At 37.8% G+C, this 14,097-nt stretch overlaps 2 protein-coding genes across 30 annotated transcripts in view; both read left to right on the top strand.

The window, feature by feature from the left end:
* LOC103938645 (disease resistance protein RUN1-like) overlaps positions 1–14,097 on the top strand; it is a 71,593-nt gene that overhangs the window by 14,752 nt on the left and 42,744 nt on the right. For 22 of the 29 annotated variants that reach the window (XM_048565196.1, XM_048565176.1, XM_048565189.1 and 19 more), the window contains one exon: positions 934–1,407. The exons of 3 other annotated variants lie outside the window; for them this stretch is intronic. The gene's annotated coding sequence lies outside the window, so the exon portion shown is untranslated. Of the gene's footprint in view, positions 1–11; positions 601–881; positions 1,408–14,097 lie in introns of those variants that run through there. 4 more of the 29 variants (XM_048565186.1, XM_048565187.1, XM_048565185.1 and 1 more) reach the window with 4 other exon arrangements.
* LOC103964615 (disease resistance protein RPV1-like) lies at positions 2,848–11,683 on the top strand. The gene is made up of 8 exons (XM_048564859.1): positions 2,848–3,335; positions 3,749–4,853; positions 5,121–5,417; positions 5,514–7,891; positions 7,980–8,104; positions 8,206–8,304; positions 9,389–9,501; positions 9,612–11,683. The coding sequence occupies exons 1-4, from the start codon at positions 2,848–2,850 to the stop codon at positions 7,857–7,859; spliced, it is 4,236 nt and encodes a 1,411-aa protein (XP_048420816.1). The 3' UTR covers positions 7,860–7,891; positions 7,980–8,104; positions 8,206–8,304; positions 9,389–9,501; positions 9,612–11,683.

Genomic DNA, 14,097 nt, shown 5'->3' with positions numbered 1-14,097 from the left:
ATTTGGCCCAGAGTGCAGGAGGGACAGGTGGTGAAAGATGCAGGAGCCATTGGTATGATTTTGGCAAACACAGCTGCAAATGGAGAACAAACATTTCTGTTTTGACACTTCATACAGCTGTCACTAATATCGGCCCTGCAGTTTCGAATTACCACACCATAGTTTCGCCGTTCAAAAGTGCTTATGTGAAAGTCGAGCCTTGGACGCTAAACTGCACCAGAGCAAATAAAAAACTCTCTTATAAGATCACCTTCATTACGAAATTCCGGCAAGCGGTTTCGGAATTCGGAGGGTTGGTGTGGAAGGATGGAGCGCACAGGGCGAGAAGTCCTACTCTGGTTGTTTGCTAAAGTGAATCATTCATTAACTCTTGGGTTCCAGAAATTGGAAAGAAGGGAATTGAAGTAGTACAAAGACCCTTGACCCTCCCTATCACAAAAACTTTTAGTATTGTGGTGATCATATTTCAGAGCTTTTGTTCACTGATGCTTCCTTGAAAAAGACGATGGTGACCTCCATTGTTACCTTACTGAAAGCTTCATCATATGCTCTGTGATACCGTTGGATTGGTCTTGTTGATACTTACTGTTAGATTTCTTGGTATGTCACTTGTAGTGAATCTAGTGATTCATGTTTGTTTTTCTACCCTTTCATGCTTCACCTGTAAAGTAGTAGTAGTAGTAGTCTTTCGTAACATCGTAAAATAGTTGGATAAGTTGAGTGTATCTGGACTAACTGAATGGTAATGAATTAGCATTGGACTACTAAGTGAGAATTCTTTGGATTAAAGCTTGGGTTTTATTTTTTATATTTTATTTTCTCATGATCATTGCATCATATCGCTTGTGTACCAGCTGATAGCTTGACAAAATGCTGAACAGGATTCTTTGGTTTTCCATGTTCGTGTGCTCATGCTCTCTTTCACTTAATCAGGATGGAAATTGAAGCGGATCACATTGGGCTTCTGTTGGTTGCTTCTGCTGGATATGATCCCAGAGTGTGTCCGAGAAGTTGAGCAAGGTTACTGGTGGTGACTCTGCACTCAGAGACCATCTTTCAACCCATCCATCAGGGAATAAGAGCTGAATTGCTGGCTTAAGCTAAGATCATGGAAGAAGCACTCGCAATACACCGGATGTAAGAGCAGGACGCGGGTTGAAGACTTTCTTTAGAACAGTCAGTAATCACCATGCAACTACTGACATAGTTCAATTTTTTTTTTTTTTTTTTTTCTTCTGAATATGATTCCTGTACTTGTATGTAACTCTTGCAGGAGAAGAAAAAGAATATGCAACTTACATATGATTCCGTTGGATATATGTAACTCATATATGATCTTTAAATATATATTACTCATTTATGATCTTTAAATATATGAATAATTTTTAAATATGTGATCTTTAATTAGATGATTCCGTTGATCGTTGGATATGACATATGTGAGATGTTTACACTTAGCCGAATATATTTCGGGTCATCCTAACTCACTCTTCATGTGAATAGCAAGATTGTGCTATATTTTCGGTTTACAACGAAGTTGTTGGGTAGGCAAGTGTGGATTCAATATCGTACTTTAACCCCTTTCTTCGCATTTTCTTGGGTCAAAAAATCAGAAGTATGCACATCCCTTTCGCACCGAAATTTCCTTGAAGATCCAAATGCAAGTACGCCGGTGCCGCGTTCTGCGTCTTGTACATGATTCGATTTGGTGACTTCAGAGTTGTTCTATGGGGCCAAGCTGCTGATTACAGAGAAAGAATTGATGAGTTCGATGGGTTCGAATTCGAAGTTGAAATCTGCTGAGGATGATGACCGTGCGGAGGAGGGCGGCGGCGTTGGGATTGGCACTGAACCTGTTTATAAAAATGCGGCTTCGGAATCAACCAATGGGGAATGGGTGAGTGCAGACGAGACAAGGGAGGGAGAAGGAGGGAGGGGGTCGTAGGGCTGAGGCCCAGAATTTTTTTTTATTTTTTGATTTTTTTAAGTTTTTTTAATTTTTTAATATTCATGTAGGCCTCATATTGACACTTGGCGTCCAATTATGTCCACGTGAACACCACGTCATCAGTTAATGACTTATTTAACCGTCAGACTAACAAACAGATTTATGAAACTGTTCTAAAATTAACAATATGACTCTGGAACGAAAAAAAACTTCATGTAAACTTGAGATCAGTAAACTTATATTTACCCTTAAATATATTAAATCGAAGAAAAATGCTTTTCTATTTACCAAAAACAAAGAAAAAAAAAAGAAAAATGCTTTTCTTTTTCTGTTTTTCGGCGCCCACCCGTATGCAGACCGAGTCCAGGGTTTTGAAGAGCAGAACTGTAAAACTTAAGAACACTCAAGGTTTCTCTTCAATTGCATTACCCAATCAGTGATGGGCTGCATGTATTAATACTGCATTCCAGATTACATGAGGGAATTGAAATCCCTGTTTACAAGGTTATTTGAAATTAAAAAATACAACAGAAAGATCAAACTTTGATGTACGCGGAAAGACATATTTGAAAGAGTCTTAAACTAAAATAACTCCTGTTGGATAACAGTTTGACTTGATCACGAACTCTAGAAACCGCACGCAGACTATGACTTGGTCTAACAAGAACAACATCTTTTCAACTTTTCGCATTTTCTTGGGTCACCGAAATTTCCTGGAAGAAGATGTGAAAACCCATAAAGCATAATTTCCTATTTTCGCTTTTGCCCCTTTGCATTGAGTCATTGACTTGGTATCTATCAGACCATTTATCGGTGATCCAGTTTGTAGATCTACTTGTGTTCTTGCATTCCTCTTAGTCCTAGCTGCTCGATCATCGCTGACCCGCTGCGATCGATTAATGGCTACTTCTTCTTCTTCTTCTTCTTCTGGCCTTCGTTGGAAATACGATGTCTTCATCAATTTCAGAGGGGAAGACACTCGCAGGGGCTTCGTCAGCCATCTATACAGAGCTCTGCGTCAGAAACCACTCAACACCTTCATTGATACCGAAGATCTCAGAAAAGGCGACCGCCTTTCCGAGCTCCTGACAGCGATTCGAGAGTCAAGGCTTTCGATTGTAGTTTTCTCTCAAAACTATGCTTCTTCCACTTGGTGCTTGAAGGAACTCGTTGAAATTTTGGAATGCAACGATAACAAGAACCAAATTGTGGTCCCCATTTTCTACGAAGTCGATCCATCCGATATTCGTAAACTCAAAGAAAGTTTCGCCGAAGCTTTTGATCGGCATGAAGGCCATTCCAACGCCAACATGGAGGAGGTGCGGAGCTGGAGGTCCACCCTTACTCGAGCCACCAATTTATCCGGCTGGGATTCGCGAAACTATGAGTAATTTCTAATTTGCTTTACTTTGCTATTAATTTTTGTAACGTTTAGGAGTCACTTTTTGTTTTAAGTTTTTAATTTTTAATTTTTAGTTATTTGAAATTAATAGATGAAAACTTGTGATGGGGCTACAATGATATGAAATACTCAATACAAGTTTTATGCAAAACAATTGTGAAGACCCATTAGATCTCTACATGTAAGATCTAACTCGTAGTTTTTTAGACTATTATATAGCATGGAAGAAAAATTGAAAAACTCATTTGATAACTACTTTTAATGAAACTAAGAATTCATGGCCAAAATTTTAAAATTCAAAATTTACATTTAAAAAAAAATGAAAACAAAATAACTATTATAACGACCCATTAATTATTAATTGGTGGTGCTATTATAATATTTTTAAATTTTGACAGGGATGATGCAAAGCTTATTGAGGAAATTGTAGAAGATGTTTATAGGAAATTGATCCTCATCTCATCAACTTCAAGCAAAGATAATCCTTTGATTGAAATGGATTCTCATATGCATGAAATGCATTTATTATTACATCCTCCTGGAGTTGACACGAATAATGTTCGTGTTGTTGGAATATGGGGTATGGGTGGTTTAGGCAAAACAACCATCGCTAGAGCTGTTTATGATGAAATCGCTTGTCAGTTTGAAGCTTGTTGCTTTCTTGAAAATGTCAAGGAAGGTTTCAAGAAGCATGGCGAACTCGATGTGCAAACACAACTTCTATCTAGTATCTCGAGCAACAAGGTAGGGAGTTCGGACATATCAAATAAAGGTTTCCAGGTGATGTCAAAAAGCCTTGGCCAGAGAAAAGTTCTTGTTGTTGTTGACGATGTGGACAAATTAGCTCAAATTGAAGCCTTACTCGGAAAGCGGCATTCTTTTGGTGATGGAAGTAGAATCATTATAACAACTAGGGATGCACAATTACTAAGTGGAGCTGATGCGATATATAGGCCCAAGATTTTTAGTGATCGTGGAGCTCTGGAACTCTTTAGGCAGTACGCCTTTAAAACAAACCAACCCACCAGAGATTATGACGATCTTTCGAGGCTTTTCACACAATATGCTCAAGGTCTGCCTTTAGTACTCTCAGTCTTGGGAGCTTTTCTTGATAACAAAACTGTACACGAGTGGGAACATGTGTTAAAAAAAATAAGGGAAATCCCACAAAGGGGAATTTATGATGTGCTTAAAACAAGCTTCGATGGACTAGATGACACAGAGAAGGACATCTTTCTAGATATTGCATGTTTCTTTAAAGGGATGAAGAAAAACTATGCAACCGAAATTCTGGACGGTTGTGGTTTCTATCCTCATACAGGAATAAGAGTTCTAATCGATCGAGCACTCATAACTGTCTCAGGGGAGGGGGAACTGGTGATGCATGATTCACTAGAGGAAATGGGCCGGGAAATCGTCCGCCAAGAATCTATCAGAGAGCCTGGGAGACGAAGTAGATTGTGGAGCTATGAAGATGTTCATCCTGTGCTAACTCAAAATACGGTTAGAAATATTTTTCTTATGCAATTGTTGGTAGAAAGCTGCAACTTTTGATCAAAATCTATTTCTTAGGCCCGGTTTAATAACCATTTTTGTTTTCAATTTGTAATTTTTAGTTTTCATTTTTTTAATAATTAAAAATTGAAAACAATTACCAAAGTTGAAAACTAAAAAGAAATGATTATCAAACTGCTCCTTAAGAAACAATCATTAATTTCAAAATGTAAACTAAGGTTCTCTGTTTTCTTTCCTTTACTTTGATTTGCACAGGCTACAAAAGCAGTTGAAGGCATAATCCTGGATTTGTCGTGCTCAGATTGGGTATGCTTAAATGCTGAAGCTTTTGATAGTATGACTCAACTAAGACTTCTCAAGATCAGTCACTCTATTTTTGAACATGATTACTGCAAACACCACCTGATTGGGCACTTCAAGTTACTTGAGTTGAGGTATCTCTCCTGGCTTGGATGCCCTCTTAAGTCTTTGCAATCCACCTTTCATTTCAAAAATCTTGTTGCACTTGATATGCAATATAGTCTCATTGACCGACTTTGGGAAGGAACCCAGGTACGTACAATCATTTACATGTATATGTTTCTTTTAAATGTTTGGGTTCTAAGATGTCTCATTAAGTGATGCATGTTTTCTTGATTGTTTCAACAGAAGCTGGCAAAGTTGAAGTTCATCGATTTAAGTTACTGTCAACACCTTAAGGAAACCCCTGACTTCACAGAGATGCCCAATCTTGAGAACCTAATTCTTCGAGATTGTATAAGTTTAGTTGAGGTTCACCCATCTATTTCAACCCTTACAAACCTTGTGTTATTGAATCTTTTTGGGTGCAAAAAACTTAAGATTCTAGCCAGCATCATGCGTATGAAATCTCTCAAAACCCTTGATCTTTCTGGTTGCTCGAGTCTTGAGATGTTTCCAGAGATTTCAGAAGTTATGGAGAAACTATCATGGCTTAGTTTGTCCGGGTCAAAAATTAAAGAACTGCCCTCGTCAATTAATAATCTCTCGGGGTTGAGTGATTTGTCCCTAGTAGATTGCAAGGAACTTAAGAGTCTTCCAAGTAGCATTCGTATGAAATGTCTCAAAACCCTTAATCTTTCCGGCTGCTTGAGTCTTGAGATATTTCCAGAGATTTCAGAAGTTATGGAGGAACTATCATGGCTTGATTTGTCCAGGTCAAAAATTAAAGAATTGCCCTCGTTAATTAATAATCTCACGGGGTTGAGTGATTTGGTCCTAGTAGATTGCAAGGAACTTAAGAGTCTTCCAAGCAGCATTCCTATGAAATGTCTCAAAACCCTTAATCTTTCCGGCTGCTCGAGTCTTGAGATGTTTCCAGAGATTTCAGAAGTTATGGAGAAACTATCATGGCTTAATTTGTCCGGGTCAAAAATTAAAGAACTGCCCTCGTCAATTAATAATCTCACGGGGTTGAATCATTTGGTCCTAGAAGATTGCAAGGAACTTCAGAGTCTTCCATACAACATTCGTATGAAGTCTCTCAATACCCTTAATCTTTCCAGCTGCTCGAGTCTTGAGATGTTTCCAGAGATTTCAGAAGTTATGGAGAAACTATCATGGGTTAATTTTTCCGGGTCAAAAATTAAAGAACTGCCCTCGTCAATTAATAATCTCACGGGGTTGAATCATTTGGTCCTAGAAGATTGCAAGGAACTTCAGAGTCTTCCAAGCAGCATTCGTATGAAATCTCTCAGTACCCTTAATCTTTCCGGCTGCTCGAGTCTTGAGATGTTTCCAGAGATTTCAGAAGTTATGGAGAAACTATCATGGCTTAATTTGTCCGGGTCACAAATTAAAGAACTACCCTCGTCAATTAATAATCTCACGGGGTTGAATCATTTGGTCTTAGAAGATTGCAAGGAACTTAAGAGTCTTCCAAGCAGCATTCGTATGAAATCTCTCGATACCCTTAATCTTTCCGGCTGCTCGAGTCTTGAGATGTTTCCAGAGATTTCAGAAGTTATGGAGAAACTATCATGGCTTAATTTGTCCGGGTCAAAAATTAAAGAACTGCCCTCGTCAATTAATAATCTCACGGGGTTGAATCATTTGGTCCTAGAAGATTGCAAGGAACTGAAGAGTCTTCCCAGCACCATTCCTATGAAATCTCTCAATACCCTTAATCTTTCTGGCTGCTCGAGTCTTGAGATGTTTCCAGAGATTTCAGAAGTTATGGAGAAACTATCATGGCTTAATTTGTCCGGGTCAAAAATTAAAGAACTGCCATCGTCAATTAATAATCTCACGGGGTTGAATCATTTGGTCCTAGAAGATTGCAAGGAACTTAAGAGTCTTCCAAGCAGCATTCGTATGAAATCTCTCAATACCCTTAATCTTTCCGGCTGCTCGAGTCTTGAGATATTTCCAGAGATTTCAGAAGTTATGGAGAAACTATCATGGTTCAATTTGTCCGGGTCAAAAATTAAAGAACTGCCCTCGTCAATTAATAATCTCACGGGGTTGAATCATTTGGTCCTAGTAGATTGCAAGGAACTTAAGAGTTTTCCAAGCAGCATTCGTATGAAATCTCTCAATACCCTTAATCTTTCCGGCTGCTCGAGTCTTGAGACGTTTCCAGATATTTCAGAAGTTATGGAGAAACTATCATGGCTTAATTTGTCCGGGTCAAAAATTAAAGAACTGCCCTCGTCAATTAATAATCTCACGGGGTTGAATCATTTGGTCCTAGTAGATTGCAAGGAACTGAAGAGTCTTCCGAGCAGTATTCGTATGAAATTTCTCAATACCCTTAATCTTTCCGGCTGCTCGAGTCTTGAGATGTTTCCAGAGATTTCAGAAGTTATGGAGAAACTATCATGGCTTAATTTGTCCGGGTCAAAAATTAAAGAACTGCCCTCGTCAATTAATAATCTCACGGGGTTGAATCATTTGGTCCTAGTAGATTGCAAAGAACTTAAGAATCTTCCAAGTAGCATTGGGTTTTGGGTAAAACCCAAAACAGAGCCGTTGTGAAAATTTGACGCGTGTACAACCCCAATTTCCAGGTAATCAAAATTCAAACCCAATTTTTGATTCGGAATTAAATTTCAGAATTGGCAGATTATATTACCTGAAAAAAGAAAGAAATTTCAGGGGTTTTGGGTGCACTCTGCTGATAAACACATGGATACGAAGCTCTGTTTTGAAGCAATCAGTTGGTCACTACGCCACATGCGGCGGCCTTCAATTGGTTATTGTGATTATGTCGCGAGGGAGAGGTACATATCTCTACATGTGGAATACATTTGATACCTGTCTTTTCGTTCGGGTTTGGCGGGTTTCAATTGCTTATGCGCTGCTTTTCTTTCTTGTACTTTAGATTTGTGCCTGTGCAGAAACTGTGAAGCTATTGCTGTCTATGTCAATTCCCGTTGCTAACTTGCTAATGCCACCGGTGCTCCTCCAATTTGGATGAAAGGTACTTTGCTTTCCTTCTATCTTAACTTTTCTATATCTTAAATTATTACAAAAGAGACCAGTAACAAGCTAGCCCCTTTTAGGCTAATTGGTACCCAACTGCTTGCCATGAATCTGGACCTTTGTCTTAAATTATTACAAAAAAGTGCAGACCGTATGAGTGTCAACTTTTAACCTTTGTTTTAGTTTTAACTTTGATTTTTTTTTTTCAAATCTTCAGGCTGTTTATCTTATTTTTGCTAGCATTTTTTGGAGTCCTATATCCGTATAATCGTGGAGCTTTGTTCACTGCTCTTGTCTTTATATGTACTACTACAATCATCGGTGGGTACACTGCTGCTTTCCACAATCAATTTTCAGTGACAGGATGGGTAATTTTCTTTGTCATATTGTTCTATGATTAGTCTTTCTATCAGAGAGCTTTCTCCCTCGATTGAACGACTTCAGGGGCTTGAGTATTTAAATCTGAGAAACTGCAAAAGCCTTGTACATCTTCCCAACCCTCTGTAATTCGGAACACCTTGTAGCTTAGGTAGTTATAAAATTTTGAACATCTTTTCCTGTGAAGGAAATCAAAGAGAAATGAAGCCTTTCTCGCTGAGTGAAACCATGGTATTCAATACAGCAAACAAGACCTGCTACACAGCCTTTCTCGCTTGTTGGTTTTCTAAGCCAGTTAGCCAGTCTAGATTTCATGTGTTACTCACACATTTGTCTAGCCAATTTCTCCAGTTATTGGTAGAGGACATTTGTTAACAAAGCTTGACCGACTCTTCTTGACCCATCCCCAAATACTCAAAGTCCCCTCAGCGACCAATGTCTGTCTCTCACAGTCACTCACAATTCCACCGAATGAATAAGTTGCCACGACTCAATCCACCGCAAGCACACCTCAACACCCCTGACCCATCCTCACCATGAACCCCAAAGTTTCACTTTTACTTTTTTGGAATTGAAGTGCTGTTCACTTCTTTGGAGTTGTTCTTTTATTAATTATTGTTTTGAAATGAATGAAGAGAGGAGGTTGATGGTGTGTATTCGAAGCAATTCAACTTGCCCTGATCCCAGCTCCTTGTGTTTGGAAGGAACTTCGGATTGCAGCGTTGTTGCTGGGAAGATTGTGATTTGTGACAGTGGTATTAGGCCTAGAGTGCAGGAGTGGTATTAGGACATGAGGTGAAAGATGCAGGAGCCATTGGTATGATTTTGGCAAACACAACTGCTAATGCAGAACAAATGTCTCTTTTTTGACTCTTCATACAACTGTCACTAACGTTGGCTCCGCGGTTTCGAATTACCACTCCGTAGTTTCGCAGTTCAAAGGTGCTTAGTGAAAGTCGATATAATGCTGGCGTCGACTCCGATATTCGAAAACAGGAAGTTTTGCAGAAGCCTTGAACGTCGTTATAATGCTGGCGTGAAGGAGGTGCAGGTTGCTTAATAATCTAGAACAGTCATCATGGCGTGAAGGAGGCACAAAATAATCTAGAACAGTCATCATGGCTGGACCATATACCAACAACATCTTCCTATAGAAACGCTTTTGATTCCGACTCCAACAAAGCAAATGAGTCTCCTTTATACTTTGTGCGGGTTGCTTAATCGTTTAATGCTTTTGCCTGATCAGAGGAATGTAGGAACGCTTTTGATTCCGAGATTAAAAGGTACCTACTTTTGTTCAAACGGGACTGATGGTATTGCCCATTTCACATTTCACATGATTTTCATCCCTCCCGTACTCCAACCACTTCACATGATTCACCCGCCCTCGTCCTCTTCCTCTCCACGTCCTCTCCCTCAACCTCACCGCCGCTCCCGGCCACGACTCAAGCTTCCTGGTGGTGCCGGACTCGACAGCTTTCTGGGGGATCGGTTTTGATGGCGATTCGGCATAGCAGTTAATGCAATGGATGTCAAATCAGAACACCATGATTCTCCCAACATAGGCTTCATGGGGGACTTGAATTGAATTCACAGTCAGCCACTGCCTCACAAATCGGCTTGGCTTTCGCAGATAGCACAACCACCAACAGCGGACGGGAGTAACTGGGAAAGCGGAGAAGGAGGACTTGAACGAGAGAGAGAGAGAGCAGGTCGTATCTGAGATTTTGGGGCCTATACGAAATTTATAAATGGCCCTTCTCAAGACAGTCGTAAAAAAAAGGTGCTTCTTTGAATTTGTGCATTTCACGGTTAGATACAATAAATGATGGAGTTTTAACGAAAAATCCGCAGGACTGTTCGTTTTAACAAAAAATTGTATTTTTACACTAAAAAGTTAATTCTGATACTATTCACTTTACGCTTTATATTGTCTTTATCGTTAAAACTCAAAATTTTTAGATCATTTTCATTAGTTTTCCTTAAATAATAAGGGTCTTCTATCTTGTTATATACATGGCAATGTGGCCAACTTGCTTCTCCAAATGACAAAAAGAAGTTTGCGGATTTGGCAACTGCATTTTCGCTTCGTTAATGAATTCAATGGTAGACATGGTCGGCTGAGCAAGAGTGTCTTCCAAATTCAATTTCTTCTCTTGAGCCATGAAACCTGGGGGAGACTTTTGCACATTCTGAATATTGTTTCATGACAAATTGAGGTGCCTCCTCCATTCCTGATTATAAGTGTTAGAGTATGGATCATTACCAGAACGCGTTACATATATAAGCATTCACCATGTTTGCTTGTTCTTGCATGAACTCTAGAAAATGGACTCCTTAAGGATAAGAGATGGTGGGATGACCAGGAACTGTAGATATGGAGCATATCTTTTGTGTTGCTATTCTCCCATTCAAGACTAACAACTTGCTTGTAATAGCGCCAATTTGCGCCTTTGAAGCAGAAGCGTTGTAATTACCAAGTTCAAATAATCCGGCCATTAATCTTCAAGAAATAGTGGGAAAAAGAAAGAGTGAACGCACCAAACTGTTTTTTTGTTTGTCAAAACATAAATTTTGTTAGATTAGATATTAGACTAGTCATTAATGGAGTTTAAACTCACGTCATCATGTAAAAGCTTACTCTTTTTCACCACTATTGTAAAAGGCCATTCGCTGTGAATGCATCAAACTAAAATAAATAAAAGATAAAAAAGAACCAAAAAAAAAAGGAGAAAAATCACAAAAATAATTTAAATTAAACTTGATCCGATGCTTTGGAATGCAATATATCCCCGTGTATGTATCTTAGGCGCACAAGTAACGTGCTACGGAAGTTTATACTCAAAAGTTTCTCCCATGCGCAATGTCCCAAATTGTGAAATTGACCTACAGCAGGCCCCATTAACCTTTGGGCTAATATGAATCATCTTAAGGGCCTAACTTTCCGACCCACTAGAGTGCAACCAAAGCCCATCATCCAACAATACGAATTTACTTTTATTTTTCTTTTTTACCAATTTATCCTCATATGAAATTATAAACAATATAAAATCAACGGGCAATAAAACTCCCTTGTACTGCCGAATTAAGAAAAAGAAAAGTCCCCCATATGCTTCCTTGAAATTCCTAAGAATTATATTAGAGCACCACTTAATATTTAATACGATGATCTAATATATTGTGGTTTTAAGTTCGAATTTTGAAAATGGCTCAATGATTTAATGCAGATCTTGAATAACTGTTTCTCTAATCACTTTTGTTTATTGTGTGATTATTGTCATGCTATCTCTCATATGCTTCCATATTTCAACTTAAAATAATGCATTATTGATAGTTGAATAGTAATTGTTATAATCTATTGTATAGTATTTGTCCTTTCGCGTCTTTCTTTCCTCATTTCCTCTCTCTTTCACTGCACCTTCCCGGCCGGTGGTATGTCGTTTTTCAAGTCCATAGGCAAACCTTATTATATTATAAATTTTTGTTTTCATGGACTGAAGGAGCTCCATTGACATGGGTTTTGATATTTCAACATCATCCCTTCACTACCACTGCCATTTTTTTTATACATATATCTTTACATATAAAGTCGGGAGGCACTTTTGGGATCACCGACTTTACCAACAAATTTAGGATAGAAATGCCCCATAAACAAAAAAGTTCAAAAGCAATTCAAAATAATGAAAGGGTATTTTCATCATATAAATAGTGTTTTTTCATAATTAATTACTTTTGTATAGTTTTTTTTTTTAAATTTATAAAATTAGTACCTCACAATAGGTAGCAATAATGTGATTCAATTAGTTGTTTATTAAATATTATTTTCTCTATTTTTAAACACGTTCAAAATATCTTAACACGCGTGTAGTGCCATTTATAAAAAAAGTCTTTCACATATGTATAATAATACATTTAAAACGTTTAAGCCGATTGTAGCATGCCATGATTCAAAAAATGTCTTATGTATATGCTCACCGTTATAAAAAAAAAGTCTTTCGCACGCGGATAATACTACATTTAAAACGTGGAAGTCTCACGTGGCACGCCGTGATTCAAAAAATATATTCTGCACTCGCGTGAGCACGTGCATGAAGATTAGTTTTCTCTAAACACAACCACCGCCATTATTTTGGGTGCCTGTTTATATCGAATTTGGATCCTCTCTAGATCCTCTTTGTGAGGATCTCAGGGATCCATAATCATGTCAATCATTTTAATTTTTTTTATTTAAAATTAAACGTACCTGAAGAAAAGTGATCGTCCGATGTAAAATGAATGGACATAACTAATGTATTCCTAGGATCCTTGCAAAGAGGATTTGAATCCGGTTGGGTTTATATCATATTGATAATAAACAAATGTTCCGATGCACGCTAACACATGACTTCAGTACGTGGAACCAATTTTTATTTTTTTATCCTTCCATCCAATTGATGTTTGACTGAAAATTTAACTTTTGGATCAAATTTGCTAACAGTCTTCATCACGAGAGTTAATTTGAATCCTATTTCTTTTACTATGAGGACTATCTTTGGAATACCCTATCACTACGGAAACCATTAATCTGATTTGACCTTTTTAAAATACAACTCATTAGCCTCCTCTGCTTCTTGCTGCGATGTTCAAGTTTTGTTCCAACCTTAGAACACTAGCGAAACAAATACGTGTAGTGGAAAGGTAGATTATGCAAGTTCAAATCTAGTCAATATTTTTTTTTTTCACAAGCAATTTGTGAAGTTCTAGTAGTTTTGTGGCTAAAATCATATACATCAAAGATTTTAGAGTAGTACTGTTACTACAGCAACATCAAATTAGAAGCCAAACAACTATTGATCTTTTGTTTTACGCAGATGATGTTATTGGATATGGTACATATGTGAGATACTTACACTTAACCGACAATATTTCTATTCACCCTAACTCACTCTTAATGTAAATAGGGAGATCGGGATATATTTCCAGTTTACAAAGAAGTTGTTGGGTAGGCAAGTGTAGATTCAACATGGTACTTTGACACTTTCTTCACATTTTTTTAGGTCAAAACCAAAGTGCACAGATTTCTTTTACACTGAAATTTCTTGAAAGAAGATACGAAAATACAAAAATAAATTTTCCTTTTTGGCATGAATTGATTCTATATGTGTTTTATTAATGCTTTTGAATAAACAAATTTTCTATGTAAAGTAATGCATTTGATATTCCAGAGGCTTTGATACTATTATATAGTTATTTGGATTTACCATGATAAGATATGGTGGAATTAAAAATTAGGCATACAAAATGTGTTTGAAAAGTCGTCTCAAACGCGTCATATCCGAAATTATTAAGAGAAGACGAGATAATTATGATCGAATAGTGAATGCTCGTGGGCTTTCCAAATAATACTTGCGCATTATGGCCAATTCCACTAAGT

Source organism: the organism of the source record quoted next, unplaced genomic scaffold (genome assembly GCF_019419815.1).
Source record: "Pyrus x bretschneideri cultivar Hongxiangsu unplaced genomic scaffold, Pyrus_bretschneideri_v1 Contig4, whole genome shotgun sequence".
Taxonomy (NCBI): domain Eukaryota; kingdom Viridiplantae; phylum Streptophyta; class Magnoliopsida; order Rosales; family Rosaceae; genus Pyrus; species Pyrus x bretschneideri.
Note: the sequence above shows the minus strand (reverse complement) of the source record. Positions and strands in the feature narration are given on the sequence as shown.